Here is a 23,794-nt window from a genome sequence, read left to right on the forward strand (position 1 = left end):
TTCGAACTGCTAGGTTGGCAGGAGCAGGGACCGAGCAACGGGAGCTCAGCCCATCGCGGGGATTCGAACCACCGACCTTCTGATCAGCAAGTCCTAGGCTCTGTGGTTTAACCCACAGCACCACCCACGTCCCAACCCAATAATACCCCCCCAAAAGAGCCACATTTTGAAGGGTATCGGATCAGGTCAACCAAAAAAGGGAACGTTTTTGCCTGGCGCCTAAAGGTGTATAATGAAGGCGCCAGGCGAACTTCCCTGGGGAGAGCTTTCCACAGATGGAGAGCCACTGCAGAGAAGGCCCCGTTCTTGTGTTGCCACCCTCTGGACCTCTTGAGGAGGAGGCACACAAACAAAGGCCTGGGAAGATGCTCTTAGGGTCTGGGTAGGTTCATATAGAAAGAGGTGGTCCTTGAGATATTGGGGTCCAAAAACCAAAACCAGCACTTTGAATTGGGCCCAGAAACTAATTGGTAGCCAGTGGAGTCGGACCAGGATCAGTGTAATATGCTCAAACCATCTTGATCCGGTGAGCAACCTGGCCTCTGAATTCTGCAGCTGAAGTTTCCAAACTGTCTTCAGAGGCAGCCGTACGTATAACGCATTGCAGTAATCTAACCTTGAGGTTACCAGAGCACAGACAACAGTAGTTAGACGGAAAATTCTTATTTTGCTCCCTTGGACCCCAATACATCTTGGGACATCCCTGTGTCCAAACTGCTTCCCAGGCTATTTATTCCCTGTATACTCCCAGTCTTTTCTTCCTCTTCCACAGATGTGGACGAATGTGCGGAGAGAAGGTGCCACCAGGCAGCCGATTGCTACAATTCTCCCGGCTCCTTCTCCTGCCGCTGTTTCGCTGGCTACGAAGGCGACGGCTTCCGCTGCTCTCCAGGTACGGCTTCAGGGGCTGGAGAACTGGCTCTGCTCGATTGCGATGTTTCAGCTGCCCAAACACCCAGCGCCCTTCCGGTGGGGAGCTTGGCTGGAGGTCCTGAGGTCATGGCCGAGGCAGGTTTCCAGACTGAGAGCTACAATGCACATGGGATAAATGAGGAAGTCAGAAAGGGTTAGGGCCTCAATTTCTAGCCTGGTTCAAAAATAACATAAGAAGGTAAAAAGAGCTTGCTGGATCAGTCAGTGGCACATTCAGTCCAGCAGCCTGTTGTAATACAGTGGTGCCTCGCAAGACAAAATTAATTCGTTCCGCAAGTTTTTTCTTCTTGCGAGTTTTTCGTCTTGCGATGCACGGTTTCCCATAGGAATGCATTGAAAATCAATTAATGCGTTCCTATGGAAACCGCCTTCAGACCAGGTCCGGGGACAGTCTGTCCCCCAACCTCTTCTGAAGGCTGGGAGGGGGACACAAGGGCTTTTCTTCCCACCCCCAGCATTTTAAAAAACCCCGGGACAGCGGAGGACTTCTCCGCTGTCCGGGGCGATGTAAAAGCCCCTGGGAAGGCAGGCAGGGGGGACAAAGACTTTTGTCCCCCGCCCGCCTTCAGAAGAGGAAGGCGGGCGGGGGGCGAAAGTCTTTGCTCCCCCCCGCCTGCCTTCAAAAGCCGTCCGGGACAGCAGAGAAACGTGCTGCCTTTCTCCGCTCTCCCGGGAAGGCAGGCAGGGGGGAGCAAAGACTTTCGCCCCCCGTCCGCCTTCAGAAGAGGTCCAGGACCTCTTCTGAAGGCGGGCGGGGGGCGAAACTCTTTGCTCCCCCCTGCCTGCCTTCAAAAGCCGTCCGCGATAGCGGGAAGCGCTTCCCTGCTATCCCGGACTGCTTTTAAAATGCTGGCGGTGGGGAGCAAAGCCTTTCGGCCCCCGCCGGCCTTCCTGGACCTCTTCTGAAGGCCGGAGGGGGGGAAAGGCTTTGCTCCCCACCACCAGCATTTAAAAGACGTCCCCGGAGATTTCCCTATGGGCTTTCTTCTTGCGAAGCAAGCCCATAGGGAAATTCGTCTTGCGAAGCGTCTCCAAAACAGAAAACCCTTTCGTCTTGCGGGTTTTCCGTCTTGCGAGGCATTCGTCTTGCGAGGTACCACTGTAATAATTTATAATAATAATGTATCTATTTATACCCCGCTCATCTGGCTGGGTTTCCTAACAGAATATTAAAAACATGATAAAACATCAAACATTAAAAACTTCCCTAAACAGGGCTGCCTTCAGATGTTTTCTAAAAGTCAGATACAGTGATACCTTGGTTCTCAAAGTTAATCCGTTCCAGAAGTCTGTTTCAAAAACAAAGCGTTCCAAAACTGAGGCGCTTTCCCATAGAAAGTACAGTGGTACCTCGGGTTAAGAACTTAATTCATTCTGGAGGTCTGTTCTTAACCTGGAGGTCTGTTCTTAACCTGAAACTGTTCTTCACCTGAAGCACCACTTTAGCTAATGGGACCTCCTGCTGCTGCTGCTGCTCCGCCAGTGCGCGATTTCTGTTCTCATCCTGAAGCAAAGTTCTTAACCCGAGGATAACGGAGTCTGTAACCTGAAGCGTATGTAACCCAAGGTACCACTGTAATGCAAAATGGATTCATCCATTCAGGCTTTTAAAAACAACCCCTAAAACAGCAATTTTACATGAATTTTACCATCTAACGAGACCATTGATCCGTAAAATGAAAGCAATTGTCAGAGCTGCTTCCAGATCCTAGCTCACAGAGGATCACGCTAGCCAGCGTTCACTTTATAAAAGTCTTTATTGAGTTACAGTTTCCATTCTCAAGCTGCCGCGTGCAGCTCTACGTCTTATGGGTTAGACCGGCGAAGCTCCGTCTGAGTCTCCGCCCCCTGTACACCAGCTTAATACCCTAGCCTTACTCCACCTTTTCCGCCTGACCGTTCTTCTCTGGGTCCCTCTGCCCCCCGCAGTCTCTTCCTTCCTGGACTCTTCTGACGCTGACCCCCCAGACCCTTCTGTCTCCTTGCGTCGGGCTTTAGGACCTGGCTCCCTTTCCGGGCTGCTTACTGCGCCACCTTCCTGTGCATTTGAACTTGGCGCACGCGCCCAACCTCCCACTTTCCGCTTAACCGTTTCTTCGCTCCCCGATGGAGGTGTGGCCACTCCTGACTCGTGCCCTCCCTCCTGTTGCGAGCTGCCAGCGCTTGATACCTGGCGCCCTTCCTCTCCACTGCGCTCTGTTGGTGCCGCTGGTCCCGATTTCCAACTGCTCCCCTCTGAGCCCCCTCTGGACCCTTCTTCCTGGGGTGTCCCCCTAGGCTCCCCCCTTGCTCTGGCCACTGGCGCTCCTTTCTGTGAATCTTCTGATTCACTGGAAAGACTCGGAGATCTCGGGTCGTCGTCATCACTCATTTTCTCTTCAGCCTCCTCCCCCTCGCTCTCTGTTTCCTCCCTTGCCCTCGCCTCTGCTCCTGAACCCCTGACAGCAATAAATAATGTACTGCAGTCACACAATCAATCAATCAATCAATCAATCAATCAATCAATCAATCAATCAGTAGCTGAACTGGGTTCCATGCAGTCCCAAAAACAAAACAAAAAGAGCTGCAAGAACAAAAATGCAAAATAAATAGCAAAAACAGGCAGAGCTCAGCGTAACACTCAAAGCGGAGCACGTTCAGCTTCCAAAAACAGTTCGCAAACTGGAACAATTACTTCCAGGTGTGCAGTGTTTGGGTTCCAAGGTGTATGAGTACCAAGGTGTTTGAGAACCAAGGTACCACTGTAGTTGTTTATTTCCTTGATGGGAGGGCGTTCCACAGGGAGGGCACCACTACCGAGAAGGCCCTCTGCCTGGTTCCCCACAGCGTCCAACCAGATGCCTGTGGGGGAACCCACAAGCAGGATTCGAACTCAAGAGCCCTCTCCCCTCCTGTGTTTTCAGCAACTGGTATTCAGAAGCATTGCTGCCTCCCAACAGAATGGCCTCATGTCCGCAGAGACATAGCGCCGTAGGATGTTGGACCATGGTGTCAAAGGTCCGGGTTCAAATCCGCATCACGCCACGAAGTTCACTAGCGATACAGTTCTAACTCCTTTTCGCCTCCACAGATGTTGATGGCAGGGTGCAAGGGTGCTGTGTGGTTGCACACAGGAGCAGGGCTTGTCTGCACAAACCCATGTGGACTTTAGACATGGAGAGAGGTTGTCTGAAATGCCAGGGGTGCCATACGCCAGATTTTCCCGGACATACAGTGGTGCCCCGCAAGACGAATGCCTCGCAAGACGGAAAACTCGCTAGACGAAAGAGTTTTCCGTTTTGGAGGTGCTTCACAAAACGAATTTCCTATGGGCTTGCTTCGCAAGACGACAATGTCTTGCGAGTTCCTGCTGGTTTTTTCCCTTCCCCCCCTTTTTCTAAGCCGCTAAGCCGCTTATCAGCTGATCCGATCAGCAGATAAGCCGCTAAAAGCCGCTAATAGCGCTAATAGCGCTAATCCGCTAATCCGTCAATGGGCTTGCTTCGCAAGACGAAAAAACCGCTAGACGAAGAGAATCACAGAACGGATTCTTTTCATCTTGCGAGGCACCACTGTACCGTATTTTTCGCTCCATAAGACACACTCTTTCCCTCCTAAAAAGTAAGGGGAAATGTGTGTGTGTCTTATGGAGTGAATGCAGGCGGGAGGCTCTGCTCAGCGCTCCCTTTAAAGAGCCGTGTGAGCGTGTGTGCGGCTCTTGGGGGCTTTTCCCCGAGGAGGGAGAAGGGCAGCCCGTCACTGACTCCACGCGGCTCGTGAAAAGGAGCGCTGAGCAGAGACCGGGATGGATACAGGCTCCGCTCAGCGCTCCCTTTAAAGAGTATTTTTTTTCTTGCATTCCCCCTCTAAAAACTAGGTGCGTCTTATGGTCAGGTGCGTCTTATGGTCATGTGCGTCCCCCTCTAAAAACTAGGTGCGTCTTATGGTCATGTGCGTCTTATGGAGCGAAAAATACAGTATCTGGAATACTGCAGTCGGAAGCAGCGTCCGGGTGGAAATCGCTAAAAAATGTCCGGGGAAATCTGGATATACGGCAAGCCATGTCAGCAGTCTCCTCTATGACAATTTACCTTAAAAATAGCTCCAAAACGTCATTATTATTATTTTGTTTGCGATTTTGCCAAAAAAGCTCAACCCCTTTGGGCAAAACGTTGCCAAACCCCCCCCCTCCAAAACCCTCATCAACTTTTGTGATATATCAGCTTATCACACTTTTTGCCAACTCTAGTGGGATTGTACCCCGATATTTCAGATATCTTGGAGACATTAACAGGAAGCCTAAGGCACCGGGCTTTTCAGCAGAGGTTGGGTAGTCATCTGTCCTGGATGCTTTAGCTGAGATTCCTTCATTGCAGAGGGTTGGACTAGATGACCCCCGTGGGTGCCTTCCGACTCTACAATTCTATTATTCTTTCCCCCCCCCCCCCGGCAGTTGGCGTGCAGAGGATGACCCGCTGTGAACACGAGCGGCTGTACGCCAGCCAGCGAGGCGCTTCCTTCCCTGGGGCCCCCCACGTACCCGAGTGTGATGACCAGGGGAACTACAGGCCACTGCAATGCCACGGCAGCACCGGGTATTGCTGGTGCGTGGACACAGATGGCAAGGAGATTCCTGGCAGCCGGGTGCCGCCATCGTCTTCCCGGCCAACTTGCAGGGTCCCAGGTTAGTCCCTCGCCTGCCCTTTGCTATGGTAAACTATCTGGGGGAAACAAGGGGGGGTGCTGTTCCTCTGGGGGTCTAGGATAGGGGTCAGCAAACTTTTTCAGTAGGGGGCTGATCCACTGTCCCTCAGACCTTGTGGGGGGCTGGACTATATTTTGAAAAAAGAAGAAGAGCGAATTCCTATGCTCCACAAATAACCCAGAGATGCATTTAAAATAAAAGCACACATTCTACACATATAAAAACACGCAGATTCCCGGACTGTCTTTGGGCCGGATTGAGAAGGCGATTGGCTGTTGGTTAAGGACAATTAAAAGTAATAGGGAAATTAAGAAATGTAGATTAAGTGATAAAGATTGAAAAATCTTCAGATGTGGTTGATGGAAGTCCAAAACATTGTATAAGATAAGAAAATATGTTATATGATTGTTGTGAATGATATGTTTTATATATAAAGGTAAAGGTAAAGGGACCCCTGACCATTAGGTCCAGTTGTGTCCAACTGGGGTTGCGACGCTCATCTTGCTTTACTGGCCAAGGGAGCCGGCGTACAGCTTCCGGGTCATGTGGCCAGCATGACTAAGCCGCTTCTGGCAAACCAGAGCAGCGCACGGAAACGCCGTTTACCTTCCCGCCGGAGTGGTACCTATTTATCTACTTGCACTTTGACGTGCTTTCAAACTGCTTGGTTGGCAGGAGCAGGGACCGAGCAACGGGAGCTCACCCTGCCGCGACCTTCTGATCAGCAAGTCCTAGGCTCTGTGGTTTAACCCACAGCGCCACCTGTGTCTATATATATATATATATATATAGCTTTCGAAAGCCATCCATCAAATGTGAGCAGAGCAGAGGACATTATTATTATTATTTATTATTGACGTGTTAAATTTTTAGACTGCCCTTCATCAAGGGATCCCAGGGCGATTTGCAATATAGAAACACAAAAGTAGGTATTGACCAGAGAAGGAATGACCGCTGGGTCACGATTCTGTAATATCTGCTAAGTTTTTGTTGCTGCCAGGTTTAAGATCTGCTGAATTTGAATGCAAGACTTCAGTGGCGATGGGGGTGGGGTCTGGATCTTGGGAAGACCTGACCTTCCAGTATTTCTCTTTCTTTACAGGTTTGCAAACCTTGGTGTGGGTCACTTAAAACTAGCGTCTCTCAAACTTGGGTCTCCAACTGTTGTAGGACTATGATTCCCATCATCCCTGACCACTCGTCCTGCTAGCTAGCGATGATGGGAGTTGTAGTCCAACAACAGCCAGGGACCCAAGTTTGAGAAACACTGATTTACGCCCTCTTGGTTTTTTTGTTCGTCCTTCAGAGCCCACCCAGAGGCCACAGACCATGTGCGAGCGCTGGAGACAGAGCCTTCTAGAGCACTACGGGGGCAGCCCGAGGGGCGACCAGTACGTGCCCCAGTGCGACGCCCTGGGCGAATTCACCCCCTTGCAATGCCACGGGAATAGCGGCTACTGCTGGTGTGTGGACGAGCATGGACGCGAGGTCCAAGGGACGAGGTCGGAGCCTGGAGTTCCCCCCGCGTGTAAGTGCTGTGGCGTCAGAAGCAATTCTCTGCAAAGCCTTCAGGGGAGGTGGCTTGGCAGAACACAGGCAGCATGGCTGTTTGTGGATGGACAGGGAGTCCGTGGCAGAAGACACGGGGATGGGCATGGTGGAGCCAAGGAAAGAAATCCTGTAAGGCTGGGGAAACATTTATTTCAGACAAGGTCCACATTCCTCTCCCCCTTGCTTTTCAACATCTACATGCAGCCGCTGGGAGAGATCATCAGGGGGTTTGCGCTGGGTCAGTGGCGTAGCGTGGGTTGTCAGCACCCGGGGCAAGGCAAGTAATTTGTGCCCCCTAACCTGTGGATTTGCGCCCCCTAACCCGTGGATTTGCGCCCCCTAACCCTAACCCCCAGATGTTGCGCCCGGTGCGGCCGGCCCCCCCTGCACCCCCCACGCTATGCCACTGCGCTGGGTGGCCATCAGTATGCGGATGATACCCAGCTCTACCTCTCTTTCAAATCAGAACCAGTGAAGGTCCTGCGTGAGTGTCTGGAGGCGGTTGGAGGGCGGCTAATGGATTGAGGTTGAATTCTGAAAAGACAGAAGTTCTTGGGGGACAGGGGACGGGCTGATGTGGAGGACTCCCTGGTCCTGAATGGGGTAACTGTGCCCCTGAAGGACCAGGTGCGCAGCCTGGGAGTCATTCTGGACTCACAGCTGTCCATGGAGGCACAGGTCAAATCTGTGTCCAGGGCGGCTTTCTACCAGCTCCATCTGGTACGCAGGATGAGACCCTCCCTGCCCACCGACTGTTTTGCCAAGTGGTGCATGCTCTAGTTATCTCCCGCTTGGACAACTGCCATGTGCTCTACATGGGGCTACCTTTGAAGGTGACCCGGAAACTACAACTAATCCAGAATGTGGCAGCTAGACTGGTGACTGGGAGCGGCTGCCGAGACCACATAACACCGGTCCTGAAAGACCTACATTGGCTCCCAGTAAGTTTCCGAGCACAATTCAAAGTGCTGGTGTTGACCTTTAAAGCCCTAAAGGGCCTCAGCCCAATATACCTGAAGGAGCATCTCCACCTCCATCGTTCTGCCCGGATGCTGAGGTCCAGTGCCGAGGGCCTTCTGGCAGTTCCCTTGCTACATGAAGCCAAGTTACAGGGAACCAGGCAGAGGGCCTTCTCGGTGGTGGCGCCTGCCCTGTGAAACGTGCTCCCATCAGATGTCAAAGAGATAAACAACTACCTGACATTTAGAAGACATCTGAAGGCAGCCCTGTTCAGGGAAGCTTTTAATGTGTGACATTTTAATGTATTTTTAATCTTTGTTGGAAGCCGTCCAGAGTGGCTGGGGAAACCCAGCCAGATGGGCGGGGTACAAATAATATTATTATTATTCCCTTCTAGTCAACATTATGGGGGCCACATTTATTTTCTATTTTTTTACTTACTTACCCTATTTTCCATCTGTAAGACTTCCCCATGTATAATCCGCCCCCTATTTTGGGGGACTCAGATTTGAGAAAGTAGGAGGGAGATGTATCTATGTATAAGACGCCCCCTAATTTTTGACATTATTTTTTTTAGGGGGGGAAACCTATTTTTAGGGGAAAATACAGTACTTACTTACTTACTTACACACACACCAGTTTTATATCCTGCTTGATTGCGGAAAACCGCCAAGTCGTTTGCAAAAAAGAATGTCACAGCGAGAATGTTAGTGAAAACCATTGCGGCGTTAATTTCAAGAGAGCAATAGAATAAAAAACAGGCCAGCATGCTAAGTATCTAGGCAGGCTTGTCCAAGCAGAAACGTTTTTAGCAGGTGCCAAAAGGAGTAAAAAGGTGTCAAGAGGCGGGGAGTTCCAGAGGGTATAACCGATGATAATTTTTAAAAGCAGATAAGAGGCTGGGGAAAGTAGCAGGTAAGACGGGTATAGAAAAGGCCCTCTTGCACCCTCCCAACCCTGAATCGGAAGAAAGGGGCAGGGGCTGTGCAGGGAAGCCCCATCAAGCAATCTCGTTGGGTAGGCAGTAAGAACACACACAGTCCTTTGGGTACCATCTCTGAGCCATGTAACACCTTTTGCCTCTCCACCTGGGTGGCTCAGTTGGTTAGAGCGCGGTGCTGATAGCGCCAAGGTTGCAGGTTCGATCCCCGTATGGGACATTTCAGGGTGTGGACCAGATGATCCTCAGGGTCCCTTCCAACTCTTCGATTCTCCCGCAGGCCTGCCCAGCGTCGCCCCTCCGACCGTCCGTCCCTCTCCGCGCCCCGACGTCAGTCCGCCCTCGGCCGGGACGTTCCTGCTGTATGCCCAGGGCCAGCAAATTGGCTACCTGCCACTGAACGGCACCAGGCTTCATAAGGAGGCAGCGAAGACCCTGCTCTCCCTGCATGTAAAGTATTTTTCCTGGGGGGGTGAGGGTGGGTGGGCGGCAAAGGAGGAATGGGTGGCTCTGGGGGTGGGAGGGCTGGCAAGGCCTCAGTTCAGACCACCTCTTCCCATGTCAAAAGACCACATGTGGGGGGCAGAGACAGGCTAACCCCGACCCCAACCTGCCTCCCACATCTCTGGAGGTGGAAAGGATCTAGGATGCTGTGGTCAGTGAACTTCCTGGCTGAGTGCAGATCTGAACCTGGGTCTCCTGGCAGCATTTGGAAGTATCGTGATGTTGGAAGCCCAGGGCTGGATTTCATAGAATCATAGAATCATAGAGTTGGAAGAGACCACAAGGGCCATCGAGTCCAACCCCCTGCCAAGCAGGAAACACCATCAGAGCACTCCTGACATATGGTTGTCAAGCCTCTGCTTAAAGACCTCCAAAGTAGGAGACTCCACCACACTCCTTGGCAGCAAATAGGCGCAGCTAAATCTGTGTTCAGGGCAGCTGTCTATCAGCTCCATCTGGAACTCTGGTTGAGACCCTCCCTGCTCGCAGACTGTGTCACCAGAGTGGTGCATGCTCTGGTTATCTCCCACTTGGACTACTGCAGTGCGCTCTACATGGGGCTACCTTTGAAGGTGACCCGGATACTACAACTAATCCAGAATGCGGCAGCTAGACTGGTGACTGGGAGCAGCTGCCAAAACCACATAGCACCAGTCCTGAAAGACCTACATTGGCTCCCAGTAAGTTTCCGAGCACAATTTAAAGTGTTGGTGCTGACCTTGAAAGCCCTAAATGGCCTCAAAGGCCCAGTATACCAGGAGGAGCGTCTCCACCCCCATCGTTCAGCCCAGACACTGAAGTCCAGCGCCAAGGGCCTTCTGGCGGTTCCCTTGCTGTGAGAAGTGAGTTTACAGGGAACCAGGCAGAGGGCCTTCTCTGTGGTGGCCCTGCCCTGTGGAACGCCCTCCCACCAGATGTCAAGGCAATAAACAATTATTTTACTTTTAAAAGACTGAATGCGGCCCTGTTTAGGGGAAGTTTTAAATGTCTGACGCTGGATTGTTTTTAATATTTGGTTGGAAGCCACCCAGCGTGGCTGGGGAAACCCAGCCAGATGGGCGGGGTATAAATAATAATAAATAATAATAAATTATTATTATTATTATCATCATCATCATCATCTCACTATATGCCAACTCTAGTGGGGTTGTACTCCGATATTTCACATATCTTGGTGACATCTATTAACAGGAAGCCTAAGACACATAGGTATGCCTCATATCTTTTATCCCCCCCCCATATGTTTCACAACTTAAACCCTTTTTTAGTACATGCCCTTAAAAGCTGTTAAAATGAAGTAAATATGTTGTTGTTTAGTCGTTGAGTCGTGTCCCCATGGACCGGAGCACGACAGGCACTTCTGTCTTCCACTGCCTCCCGCAGTTGGGTCAAACTCATGCTGGTAGCTTCGAGAACACTGTCCCACCATCTCGTCCTCTGTCGTCCCCTTCTCCTTGTGCCCTCCATCTTTCCCAACATCAGGGTCTTTTCCAGGGAGTCTTCTCTTCTCATGAGGTGGCCAAAGAGGAGCCTCAGCTTCACAATCTGTCCTTCTGGTGAGCACTCAGGGCTGATTTCCTTCAGAATGGAGAGGTTTGATCTCCTTGCAGTCCACGGGACTCTCAAGAGTCTCCTCCAGCACCAGAATTCAAAAGCATCAGTTCTTCGGCGACCAGCCTTCTTGATGGTCCAGCTCTCACTTCCATACATCACTACTGGGAAAACCATAGCTTTAACTATACGGACCTTTTTTGGCAAGGTGATGTCTCTCCATGAAAATATAGACAGACAGATTTCACAGTGAAAGTTGTCTCACTGACTCTCAGCGTTCAAAATTGGGTTCTGGTCCCACCCAAGGGAAAAGGTCTGGGATCCATTTCCCCTTCCTTCCTCAAACTCTCCTGTGCCTTTAAATACTGCTCTGAAGCTCCCCTCTCAGAGACTGTTCCTCCCATCTCAAACGGTTAATATTATTTGCCCAGATTTTTAAGGAGCTCCCAGCCAAGAAGTGTTGGCAAACAGAGCTTCCAGGAAACTATTGGGGGGGGGGGGTTGGTTTGTTTTCACCGAAAGGCCGCTGTCCTCCAGACCACCTCTTCATGGTCAGAGAGAGAGCACTTAAACGTGAAATAAAACAAAACCCCAGCCCAGTGGGGAATCGAGCAAATTCGCAGAAAATTAAAACAGGCAGAGAGAGAGAGAGCAGGACCTCCAGTGTTTCCGTGGGGAAGAATATCACCAGTTGAGCAAACGTTTTTCCTGAAGATGCAGCTCTCTGGAGATTGTGGACTCATTTAAACACTTTTCTTGCTCTCAAACAGAAAGTTAACAAAGAAACTGTGTATATGTGTGTTGAGGGAGGACAGAATACACGGAATTGATTGGTAAAAGGTGCTGATATTTTTGGAGTTATTTGCAGGGCCGAGCCAGGACATTTTGGCGCCTGAGAAAGGATACCCAAAGTGCTCCATTGGGGCCATAGCTGTTGACGTTTCCCCTTTTTTTAAAGGGAAATTCCCTTATTCTGAATAAGATTCCTCACAAGAAAAGGGAAAAGTTGACAGCTATGATTGGGGCATCTGTGGGATCGGGACTCTGGATTAGAAGAGTCACTGGCCTGATCCTGCGGCAGGGCTCTTTCCAGGGTGCTCCCCCCCCTGCCCCCAAACAAACAAAACACAGCAGGGAGCAGACAGACACAGGCTTTCTAAAAATAATTAAGCAATTGCATTTATTGTATTTTAGTAGCATGCAAAACCTTTGGGCCGAAGTTCATAAAATCATGCACAAAAGTGGATAGAGAAAAGCCCGCCCCCCCATCTCCCATAATGCCAGAACTCATAGACATGTAATGAAGCTGAATGTAGGAAGATGGAGTGTGTAGGTGCATGCTCCAGTTATCTCCCCCTTGGACTACTGCCATGCGCTCTACGTGGGGCTACCCTTGAAGGTGACCCGGAAACTACAACTAATCCAGAATGCGGCAGCCAGACTGGTGACTGGGAGCGGCCGCCGAGACCACATAACACCAGTTCTGAAAGACCCACATTGGCTCTCAGTACTTTTCTGAGCACAATTCAAAGTGTTGGTGCTGACCTTTAAAGCTCTAAATGGCCTTAAAGGCCCAGTATACCTGGAGGAGCGTCTCCACCCCCATCGTTCTGCCCGGACACTGAAGTCCAGCGCCAAGGGCCTTCTGGCGGTTCCCTTGCTGTGAGAAGTGAGTTTACAGGGAACCAGGCAGAGGGCCTTCTCGGTGGTGGCCCTGCCCTGTGGAACACCCTCCCACCAGATGTCAAGGCAATAAACAAATTATTTTACTTTTAAAAGACAACTGAATGCGGCCCTGTTTAGGGAAGTTTTAAATGTCTGACGCTGGATTGTTTTTAATATTTGGTTGGAAGCCACCCAGAGTGGCTGGGGAAACCCAGCCAGATGGGTGGGGTATAAATAATAATAAATAATAATAATTTGATATTATTATTATTATTATCATCATCATCATCATCATTATCATCATCATCATCTCACTATATGCCAACTCTAGTGGGGTTGTACTCCGATATTTCACATATCTTGGAGACATCTATTAACAGGAAGCCTAAGACACATAGGTATGCCTCATATCTTTTATCCCCCCCATATGTTTCACAACTTAAACCCTTTTTTAGTACTTGCCCTTAAAAGCTGTTTAAATGAAGTAAATATGGGCCTTCTCGGTAGTGGCGCCTGCCCTGTGGAACGCCCTCCCATCAAAGAGATAAACAACTACCTGACATTTAGAAGACATCTGAAGTCAGCCCTCTTTAGAGAAGCTTTTAATGTTTAATCGAATTTTTGCTTTACTGGGAGGTCAGCAAGCCTCACCGGCAGGGGGTCAATGGTTTCTCTACAAAGGGACATCTAAAAAATATGTGTTCAGGGCTTCCTATATCCCCCAATGGACAGTCGCAAATTCTCTGGTCATATGGGATTTTTTAAAAGGATCCTTCCAAGACCGGCGAGGGCAGAGCCGAGCTTCTGGCAAGTGTAAATGCCCTTCTTGCATTTTTGGATACAAGAAAAAAGAGATATGCTGCTGGTGCGACTATATATCTCTCGATTTCTACAATTTTATAGCTGGGGCACCTTGAGCAGTCCTGTTGTCTCTCAGTGTCTATTATTCTTTGCCTAACCATTGCTTTTGCTTGGCCCAAGCCCAGACTTAGAAGGGCTTGAGGGGCAAATCCCAGTTTCTGAAGAGTGTTCATAATCAGGGTTTTTCGTATTGGCTGCTAAATTAAACCAGTGCAGCCAGTTATTGACAACTCATCTAGCAAGCAGGTGGTTCCTTGTAAGTGCCGGAAGCAGGAAATAGCGACCGGATTTCTTGGAAGCTGATAATAGCCTTGCCTCAATGTCTGGCTGTTCCTCTGTGTGTATACCCCTCTAGGGTTCCATTGTGGTGGGGATTGACTACGACTGCAGAGAGAAGATGATGTATTGGACGGATGTTGCTGGTAGGACCATAAGCCGGGCGAGTCTGGAACAAGGGGCAGAACCAGAGACGATTATCCAATCGGGTATGTGAAAATTTCTTGTTCTTTAAGCAGTAAGGTAAAGGTAAAGGTAAAGGTAAAGGTAAAGGGACCCCTGACCATTAGGGCCAGTCGTGACGGACTCTGGGGTTGCGGCGCTCATCTCGCTTTATTGGCCGAGGGAGCCAGCGTACAGCTTCCGGGTCATGTGACTAGCATGACTAAGCCGCTTCTGGCAAACCAGAGCAGTGCACGGAAACGCCGTTTACCTTCCCGCTGGAGCGGTACCTATTTATCTACTTGCACTTTGACGTGCTTTCGAACTGCTATGTTGGCAGGAGCAGGGACTGAGCAACGGGAGCTCACCCTGTCGCAGGGATTCGAACCACGACCTTCTGATCGGCAAGTCCTAGGCTCTGTGCTAAAACCCACAGTGCCACCCGCGTCCCTTTTTAAGCAGTACGTCATGCAAAATTTAATACAAAGTGATTTAAATAGATTTTAAAAAATTATACTGCATTCTTGAGTATCGCTGTGGTTTATGTATTTCTGTTGCTACTGGTAACTTGAATGGAAATGTAGATTTACCTTATGAGTGTTCCTTTTTTTCATTTGACTTTTCGAAACTCCTGCCATTAAAGACAGACTTGAATCGCGTATGTGGCTCGTTTTCTCTGGGTTCCCAGTCCACATTGGAGGTTGTGAAATACCGCCCCCACCCCAGCTCATATTTGCAAAGTCAGGAAACTTCCCCTAAAAGGGAAACTTGGCAGATTTTTGCTCCGAAGGAGTCTGCAAATCTCCAGGGATTGTTCTGGAGGAAGCAGGATAAGTGCAGGACACACCTATCACATGCAATGCCCAGGGCAGGTGGGCGGGGGGGCAGATCAGGTATTTTGCAGCAGTTGGAGGCGTGCTTTGTAAATGCCAGGCTGCATTTCTGAAATGTTCATTGAGGGGCACCAAGAGGTAGGGAGGACTTCGAGGTGTGCCAGACTATCGGGCTTCGAACATCTGGTAAGGCTGGATCATCACTTTTGTTGAATTAGCTAAACTGAACAGTCTTAACTGGATGTTGAATAAATGTGCAATTAATCGTAATCTGGTGAACTGGGTTCGCTTCCTCGCTCCTCTACATGCAGCTGCTGGGTGACCTTGGGCCAGTCACACTTCTCTGAAGTCTCTCAGCCCCACTCACCTCAGAGTGTTTGTTGTGGGGCAGGAAGGGAAAGGAGATTGTTAGCTGCTATGAGACTCATTCGGGTAGTGTTAAAGCGGGATATCAAATCCAAACTCTTCTAATTGTGACTGTTTTGAATTGCATTGCGCAATTCCTTATTGGATTGTGCAAACCGCTCTTGTGCATAATGCTTTTTATAGGTTTTCTCACTTCCCAGAAACCTGGAAGTGGCATGATAAACAGAACAGCAGGCAACATGCAGGCTGTACCCCTTTCTTAAAATTTTGAGGTCAATGAATTATTGAGCCTCCATCAAAGTCTTTTCTGGATTTCTCCTCCCTCAGGGCTGATGAGTCCAGAAGGCCTCGCCATCGACCACCTCCGAAGGACCATGTTCTGGACGGACAGCGGCTTGGACAAAATCGAGAGTGCCCGGCTGGACGGCACAGAGCGCCGCGTCCTCTTCGCCACAGACCTCGTCAACCCTCGTGCCATCGCGGTGGATCCCATTCACGGGTGAGTGGCAGGACCCACAGAGAAGCAGAAGGGAAATTTCTGAAGTACCATATTTTTCGCTCCATAAAACACACTTTTTCCTTCCTAAAAAGTAAGGGGAAAGGTCTGTGCGTCTTATGGAGCGAGTGCGTGGTCCCTGGAGCCGAATTGCCCAGGGGAGAAAAGCAGATAATGCTTTTTTTTTTTTTTTGAAAGAGGGAAGGGGGTGTTGAAACAAAGTCGCTGATCGACAAGCGATCAGGAGGGAGATAACGGACACTAGCAATAAAGGAGGCTTCCTGGGAGGAGCGAGGTAAAGGCAGCAAACTTGCAAGGAGAGGAGACAGGAAGACTAAAGCAATGAGGAGAGAAATTAGAAGAAAAGGAGGAGCAAAAAACTGCTCCAGCTAAGGAAAAGACACTAAGGCAAACAAGAGGGAAGGGGGTGTTGAAAGGAAGCAGCTGATCGGTAAGCGATCGGGGAGGGAGATAAGGGACGCTAGCGGAGGCTGCCTGGGAGGGGGAAGGTAAAAGCCCATGGATCAGGATTTTTGCATTGGGTCACCCCAAATTCACCATCAGATCACATAGCATGTCCATGGCTACAGCCTGCACCAAAAAAACCACGTACCCACTGTTTCGTGGGGCTGCAATGGCGCAAAAACGTGGTTACAAAGCACGGATCCACATGGATTCTCAGGATTTTTGCATTGGGTTACCCCAAACTCACTGTCAAATCACATGTCTGTGGCCACAGCACGAACCACAAAAATCATACGTCCCCTGTCTCTTTCATAATTTTTTTCCCCTTGTTTTCCTCCTCTAAAAACTAAGTGCATCTTATGGTCAGGTGCGTCTTATGGAGCGAAAAATACGGCAGTTTTGTTAAAATGACAGAATCTGAAGAGCATCTCCTTCAGCTGTCTTTGCACTGATTGCAAAATGCAAAAGAACCAGGGTTCGTGCGGGTTTTAGGCTGCAATCTTATACCTGCTTATTTGAGAGTAGCCACGCTGAACTTACCATATTTTCCTGTGTATAAGGTGATGCTTTTTGCTTAAAAAATTTGGCAAAAATTGTGTGTAGTCTTATACATGGATAGTGAATGCAGAGGGGGGACGTGCAATGAATGGCAGCAGCGAGCAGGAGATTGGCAGCGGCGATGGGGCGGGTGATTGGTGGCTGTGGCAAGGCCTGCTGGCGATTGGCTGTGGCGAGGTGGGCAGGCAATTGGCAGCTGTGGCAAGTGGGCAGGTGGGCTATTGGTGGTGGTGAGGCGGGCCGGCGATTGGCAGCTGCGGCGAGGTGTGCGATCGGCAGTGGCTGTGGCAAGTGGTGGACAGGCGGGTGAGCGATTGGCGGAAGTGACCTTCCCCACCCACCCCAAAAAGCTAAACAACTTAATTTCTGAATTTGGGGTTAACAAAATATGGGCCGTCTTATACATGAGGGCGTCTTATACATGGAAAAATACAGTACATCTTCAATTTAAAAAAAGAAAAGGAAAAAGAAAAGGGCAAAGTAAACAAGGGGATGGAGCAACCTCTCTATCATAGAATCATAGAGTTGGAAGGGACCTCGAGAGTCTAGTCTAACCTGCTGCAATGCAGGGATCCTGTCCACAGCTGTCCCTGGGTGGGTTTGAATGACTTCTGGGTAACAGCCAGACACATTGGCCCATTGCGCCACATCATCACTGAGCAGACATGCACAGGGTTGTACTGGTAATAATTTTGAAGGGCAATCTCATCATTTTATTACCCGTTCACAACCCTGTAGGGTGGACCAGTATTGTAATTATCCCCATCTTACTTGCAATTGGAGAGCCGAGGCTACAGGCAGAGGAGAGACCCAGCCAGGGGGCTTTTCAGTGTTTGGTCCCTTAGCTACAGCAGCTCACCAGCACTGTCAATTTCACTCAGATGCCTATTCAGACTGCTTATATTAGCAAGATTCGAACCACCCACCTTCTCATCAGCAAGCCCAAAAGGCTCGGTGGTTTAGATACAGCACCACCCACTGAACACCCGTTGCTGTGTCCCAGCTCCTGCCAACCTAGCAGTTTGAAAGCACACCAGTGCAAGTAGATAAATAGATACCGCTGTGGAGGGAAGGTAAACAGCGTTTCCGTGCACTCTGGTTTCCGTCACACAGTGTCCTGTTGCGCCAGAAGCGGTTTAGTCCTGCTGGCCAAACGACCTGGAAAGCTGTCTGTGGAAAACGCCGGCTCCCTCGGCCTGAAAAGCGAGATGAGCGCCGTAACCCCAGAGTCACCTTTGACTGGACTTAACTGTCCCAGGGTCCTTTAACTTTTTTACCTTAATAAAAATGTTCCTGTCGTTATTTGTTTCCCCCCTTTTTCTGTTACAACTGTAAAAAAGCAAAACAAAAGTCAGATGCCAAGACCAGCACTCTAACCAGCAGGTATTAATCCCCAGAGGTTTGGCAACACAACAACAAAAAGCATTTTTGCCTTCTTTCCAAAAGCTCAAAGGGAGTCAGCCAGTGGTGCAGATCTCAGGAATTCCTCAAGTGCAAGAGGTGCTCACAGAAGCTTTCCCAGGCACTTACAGAGTCATAGAATCATAGAATCATAGAGTTGGAAGAGACCACAAGGGCCATCGAGTCCAACCCCCTGCCAAGCAGGAAACACCATCAGAGCACTCCTGACATATGGTTGTCAAGCCTCTGCTTAAAGACCTCCAAAGGAGGAGACTCCACCACACTCCTTGGCAGCAAATTCCACTGTCAAACAGCTCTTACTGTCAGGAAGTTCTTCCTAATGTTTAGGTGGAATCTTCTTTCTTGTAGTTTGGATCCATTGCTCCGTGTCCGCTTCTCTGGAGCAGCAGAAAACAACCTTTCTCCCTCCTCTATGTGACATCCTTTTATATATTTGAACATGGCTATCATATCACCCCTTAACCTCCTCTTCTCCAGGCTAAACATGCCCAGCTCCCTTAGCCGTTCCTCATAAGGCATCGTTTCCAGGCCTTTGACCATTTTGGTTGCCCTCCTCTGGACACGTTCCAGTTTGTCAGTGTCCTTCTTGAACTGTGGTGCCCAGAACTGGACACAGTTATAAACTGAGTTATAAACAGTTATAAACAGTCATATAAACAGAGTTGGAAGGGACCGCCAGAGGTCATTCAGCCCAACCCCCTGCAATGCAGGAAACTTCATTGTAATTTGTGGAAGCTTTTCTGTTGAAGCCAATAAAATAATTACAGTGTAGGTTTGGTTCTGGTATGTGTGTGCCTGTTTCATGTCCATGACAGCTGTTGACCCCTACCTGGGATGAGGTGATGAAGGAACTTCCCGAAATAATGGGAGTAGCCAGCACACGCATCTCGGGTCTCACTTTGTTTGTGTAACCACTTTGATGCACAGCCAACCGTAGTTGCTCTTGGCATCTCCCTCCAGGAATCTGTACTGGACGGATTGGAACCGCGAAGCGCCCAAAATCGAGACATCCACTGTGACTGGGGAACACAGGCGGATTTTGGTCAACCAAGACATTGGGCTGCCCAACGGCTTGACCTTCGACCCCTTCTCCAAACTGATTTGCTGGGCAGATGCAGGTAAGGGGCATTTTCGCGGAGAGAAATGGAGGAGGTCAGGAATCACAATTGGGCTTTTAAGGACCCAACAGTCAAGATCAACCACAATCAGGGCTGCACTTCATGTTAATATACCATATTTTTTGCTCTATAAAACTCACTTTTCCCCTCCTAAAAAGTAAGGGGGAATGTGTGTGCGTCTTATGGAGCGAATGCAGGCTGCGCAGCTATCCCAGAAGCCAGGACAGCAAGAGGGATTGCTGCTTTCACTGCGCAGCGATCCCTCTTGCTGTTCTGGCTTCTGAAATTCAGAACATTTCTTTTCTTGTTTTCCTCCTCCAAAAACTAGGTGCGTCTTGTGGTCTGGTACGTCTTATAGAGCGAAAAATACGGTAATTGGGTTGCCTGCATACAGAACCTTATTTATTTCCTTGAAACCTGTCCGTACAAACCTTGACTATAAAGGTTGAGAGTGTGCTCTTAAAAACCAGGAAGGATCTGAGTGCGCGGCGTATTTTATTTATTTTGTTCCCTTGCATTTATACCCCATTTCACTCCATTATGGAAGCCAGATTGCGTCCAGGCCCAAACACACCCAAAACATTGACCAGACCTCAGCAAAGTGGTGGCTTTGTGAACCTTCAGACCAGACTTCCTTAACCTCAGCCCTCCAGAAGTTTTGAGACTACAATTCCCAGCATCCCTGACCACTGGTCCTGCTAGCTAGGGATCATGGGAGTTGTAGTCCAAAAACATCTGGAGGGCCGAGGTTGAGGAAGCCTGCTTCAGACCATAACCCGGGACACACAAAGGTGATGTGCAGGCATTAGGAAAATGGTATTTCAGGAACGCTTGTCTCCTGTTACAGATCACCTAACTAAATACACCTCCCTCCCCTTCCCATAAGCATTCTGGCGTTTCCTGCCCACAGTCCGTCTTTTTAGGCTAATGCTCCACTCACAATGTGCCCCCCCCAAACGGGATTGTCAGGGAACTGACATCGGAGCTAGAGGCGGAGGGAAGGCTCTCAAATGATGCTGGAGAAGGGCCCAGCAGGGAGAGAGGCAGCTCCGCAGATGGGGAAGCAAATCAGCGCAACACCAGGGATATAGAGGGGCTGATGGGGGAATCGGCGAGAGGGCTCCAGGACTCTTCACCGGACACCAGCGGGGAGAGCACGGGTCCTCCGCTACCCACGCCCTCCCTGCGCAGAAGACTTCCACGCAGAGAGAGTAGGAGGAGACTGGGTGTCAAACAACTTTTATGTTGGAAAAGATTTAAGAAACGCCCACTGACGGATTCTGCTAGCGACTGAGGCAGCCACGAAGTGAAGGGCTGCCCAGACTGAAAGGTTTAGCAAGGCAACAAAGCCTGGAGAGGCGGCAGCTTACGCATGAGCAACCCATACACATTACAGGGATGCACAAGTCACTTAAGGTCAGCCCAATTCTGCAACCCGAATCATCTACCGTATTGGCCCAAATATAAGCCGCATCCGAATATAAGCTGCAGCTTTAAAATTGGAGGGGGGAAAAGACAAAATACCAGAATATAAGCTGCGGCAGCCTTTCCCCTTCCTCGCTCTCTCCCTTCCAGGCCTTTTGGGAAGAGGACGGGGGACTACACGCGGGGAGCGCCCCACTTTGCCACTCTCCTGCCGCTGTTTGCCCTGCGCTCCTGGCTGCATACCATAAGGTTGCGAATATAACTTGCACTTTAACTTTTCAGTCTGAATTTGGGGGAAAAGTGAGGCTCATATTCAGGCTAATATGGTATTTGCAATTATGGACCAGAGCAAGGAAGACAATGCCCCCAATTTAACTCTCCCTCTTTTTGCTTTGGAAAAAGGAACCAAGAAGCTGGAATGCGCACTGCCTAACGGGACGGGGCGCCGCGTCATTCAGAACCACCTCAACTATCCCTTCAGCATCGTGAGCTACGCCAATCACTTCTACCACACGGACTGGAGAAGGTAGGTCCCAAAGGCTGGGAGAAAAGCCTTTTTCAACATAAAGCTGATTCCAACTTAAGTGACCTGCAAGTTTGGGTTGATGATGTTCTTGCACTATGAAGGTATCCACACACTTGGCCCAACCATTCCAGATGTGAAAAAGTCACTAAATGGGCGTGTTTGTCGTCTCCTGCATTGCACAGGAAAAGTGTCTTGGGAAGAACTGTAGAATCAGGCCTCAAAAAATGTCTCACCCGCTCGTGTTTGGGGAACCTGGGCCAGTTGAAGGGTTCAGACTTAACTCCGACCACTCACAACACTTTAAAAGAGTCTTGCATTAGCTGGGGTCATTTTTCATCATTGTGAAATCTGTTGACTTTTCACACTTTGGCATAGGCCAGCTAGCCACTGCTCTTGAAGGAATGATGTTGCTCTGGATGAAAACCATTTTCCCTCCCCAATTTTCTGCTCAGGGATGGCGTCATAGCTGTGAACAAAGACAGTGGTGCTTTTACAGGTGAATATCTTCCAGAACAGCGAACACATCTCTATGGAATAACAGCCGTTCACCCATACTGCCCAGGAGGTAAGATCTGGGGTTTTGCCAGAAATGTATGTTGCTTAACCCCTAGCATTTTTTGCTCCCTGGGAAAATTCTTCTTTTTAGTGATTTTTCTCAGGGCTGTTGCAAAACTGTTCTTGCTGCTGACATCACAGTGCAGTAGAACAGGAAACAGCCATGGCAAATGAAACGTCCCTGTAGAATCTTGGTCTCTGTGTACCTATCAGGACTGAGGGCAATTTACCTCTAAAAAGGTAAAGGGACCCCTGATCATTAGGTCCAGTGGTGACTGACTCTGGGGTTGCGGCGCTCATCTCGCTTTACTGGCTGAGGGAGCCAGCGTACAGCTTCCGGGTCATGTGGCCAGCATGACTAAGCCGCTTCTGGCGAACAAGAGCAGCGCATGGAAATGCCGTTTACCTTCCCACCGGAGCGGTACCTATTTATCTACTGGCACTTTGACGTGCTTTCAAACTGCTAGGTTGGCAAGGGCAGGGACTGAGCAACGGGAGCTCACCCCGTTGCAGGGATCTGAACCGCTGACCTTCTGATTGGCAGTCCTAGGCTCTGTGGTTTAACCCACAGCGCCACCCGCGTCCCTCTACATCTGATTAATTCCTATCAGATCTGCACTGTGGGATTCCTAGCAGAAATGTGCTGTGAACTCAGCACATCGATAGGATTCGTGACTGGGCAGTGAGTGAAAAAGAAGATCCAGCTAAAAACTAAACGTTGCCAAAACTGGGGCCTTGCAACAAGTTATAAAAACCTAGCAAGGGCAGGATGTTTTTCGCAAAACATTTTGGCCTCCTCAGAAGTGCGTCAACTTGTGTCTTTTATTCGGCAGAGAAAAGATGGTTTTTTGGCCATCAGAGAGGCATATCACCACCTATGAACTCCACACACACACACACACACAGCTGGGAGGGACTGGAAGGAGTTTGCATCTTCTTTACCTCAAGAACTGTCTTCCTTCAAGTTAACCCTTGCTGCTTCTCTTTTTGCAGGAAGAAAATAAGCTACTGTTACTTGGGGCAGAAGAAAGGGCCGGGGAGTGGGGGGGAAGAGTTCCATTGTGGCAGCTGGAAGGAGACTCCCACTGAGAAGATATTATTGTACAGAGTGCAAAAGACCCCTCTCCCAACTACATGAAGACAACCAGCAATATGTACTGAAGGGAATTAAGCGGTTTAACTTAGAGCAAAATTATCCAGTATTTTTTAAGTTATACCTCAAATCTTTTTACTACTGTATTTTTTTTAAATGAAAACTTTTTTTTATGTATTGCCAAGATGAAATGGTGCTATACCCTTTTGCTGATGGGAGCAACTTTGAAAAAAATAATAATTATGAACATATACATTTATCCTTACTCTACTGTTATTTTATTAGAAAACACAAGACTCTGCTTTTAAACGGGTGGCGTGGCAGCAATCTGTATAGGGACTCTATCTGTATGTACGGGAATGGCTTCTGCAAAAGTGCCTTAAGAAGTCCACGTTGTTTTTTTAAAGCGCTCTGGTTGTACGAGAAAGGTGGAAGTAGTTTAGGAGCCATGCAAAGGGTATTTTGCAAAATCCAATGCCCACATCCACCTCTCGCCTCTTCTGACTGTTTTTAGTATTTATATGAGAATATGCTAGAATGAACTGGCTCAAATCTACCCCTCCCCCCAAGGGCTCTGCGCGAGTGAGGTGTATGTGCCAATACCTGACTGAAACTTCTGGTCTTTTCTAGGCTACTCCATGAATTTAATAATAATAAAAATAATAAATTTTCTAAATTTTCCTAGGCCGTTTCAAGGCTTTTTGTTTTTGACACGACTGCCGGGAACTTCTCCCGCTCACAGCACAATGAAATGCGGGGGGTGTGTGTGTAAAAGGAACACTCCACATTTGAGGTGGAGGCCTTGGAAATTCGGAGCATCACTTATCCCATGCAATACGCTCTCTGAGCA

General features: G+C 49.2%; 1 protein-coding gene across 1 annotated transcript in view; it reads left to right on the top strand.

Annotated features, from left to right (window-relative positions):
• NID2 (nidogen 2) overlaps positions 1 to 23,624 on the top strand; it is a 100,401-nt gene extending 76,777 nt beyond the window's left edge. The window contains exons 12-21 of the mRNA XM_081191170.1: positions 773 to 892; positions 5,366 to 5,596; positions 6,924 to 7,145; positions 9,349 to 9,518; positions 14,005 to 14,134; positions 15,614 to 15,785; positions 19,188 to 19,345; positions 21,173 to 21,296; positions 21,749 to 21,861; positions 22,845 to 23,624. Of these exons, the coding sequence (XP_081047296.1) occupies positions 773 to 892; positions 5,366 to 5,596; positions 6,924 to 7,145; positions 9,349 to 9,518; positions 14,005 to 14,134; positions 15,614 to 15,785; positions 19,188 to 19,345; positions 21,173 to 21,296; positions 21,749 to 21,861; positions 22,845 to 22,855 (1,451 nt within the window). The 3' untranslated portion in view covers positions 22,856 to 23,624. The remainder of the gene's footprint in view (positions 1 to 772; positions 893 to 5,365; positions 5,597 to 6,923; positions 7,146 to 9,348; positions 9,519 to 14,004; positions 14,135 to 15,613; positions 15,786 to 19,187; positions 19,346 to 21,172; positions 21,297 to 21,748; positions 21,862 to 22,844) is intronic.
• The last annotated feature ends 170 nt before the right edge of the window (positions 23,625 to 23,794 follow it).

This window comes from Podarcis bocagei, assembly GCF_964188305.1.
Source record: "Podarcis bocagei genome assembly, chromosome: 1".
Taxonomy (NCBI): domain Eukaryota; kingdom Metazoa; phylum Chordata; class Lepidosauria; order Squamata; family Lacertidae; genus Podarcis; species Podarcis bocagei.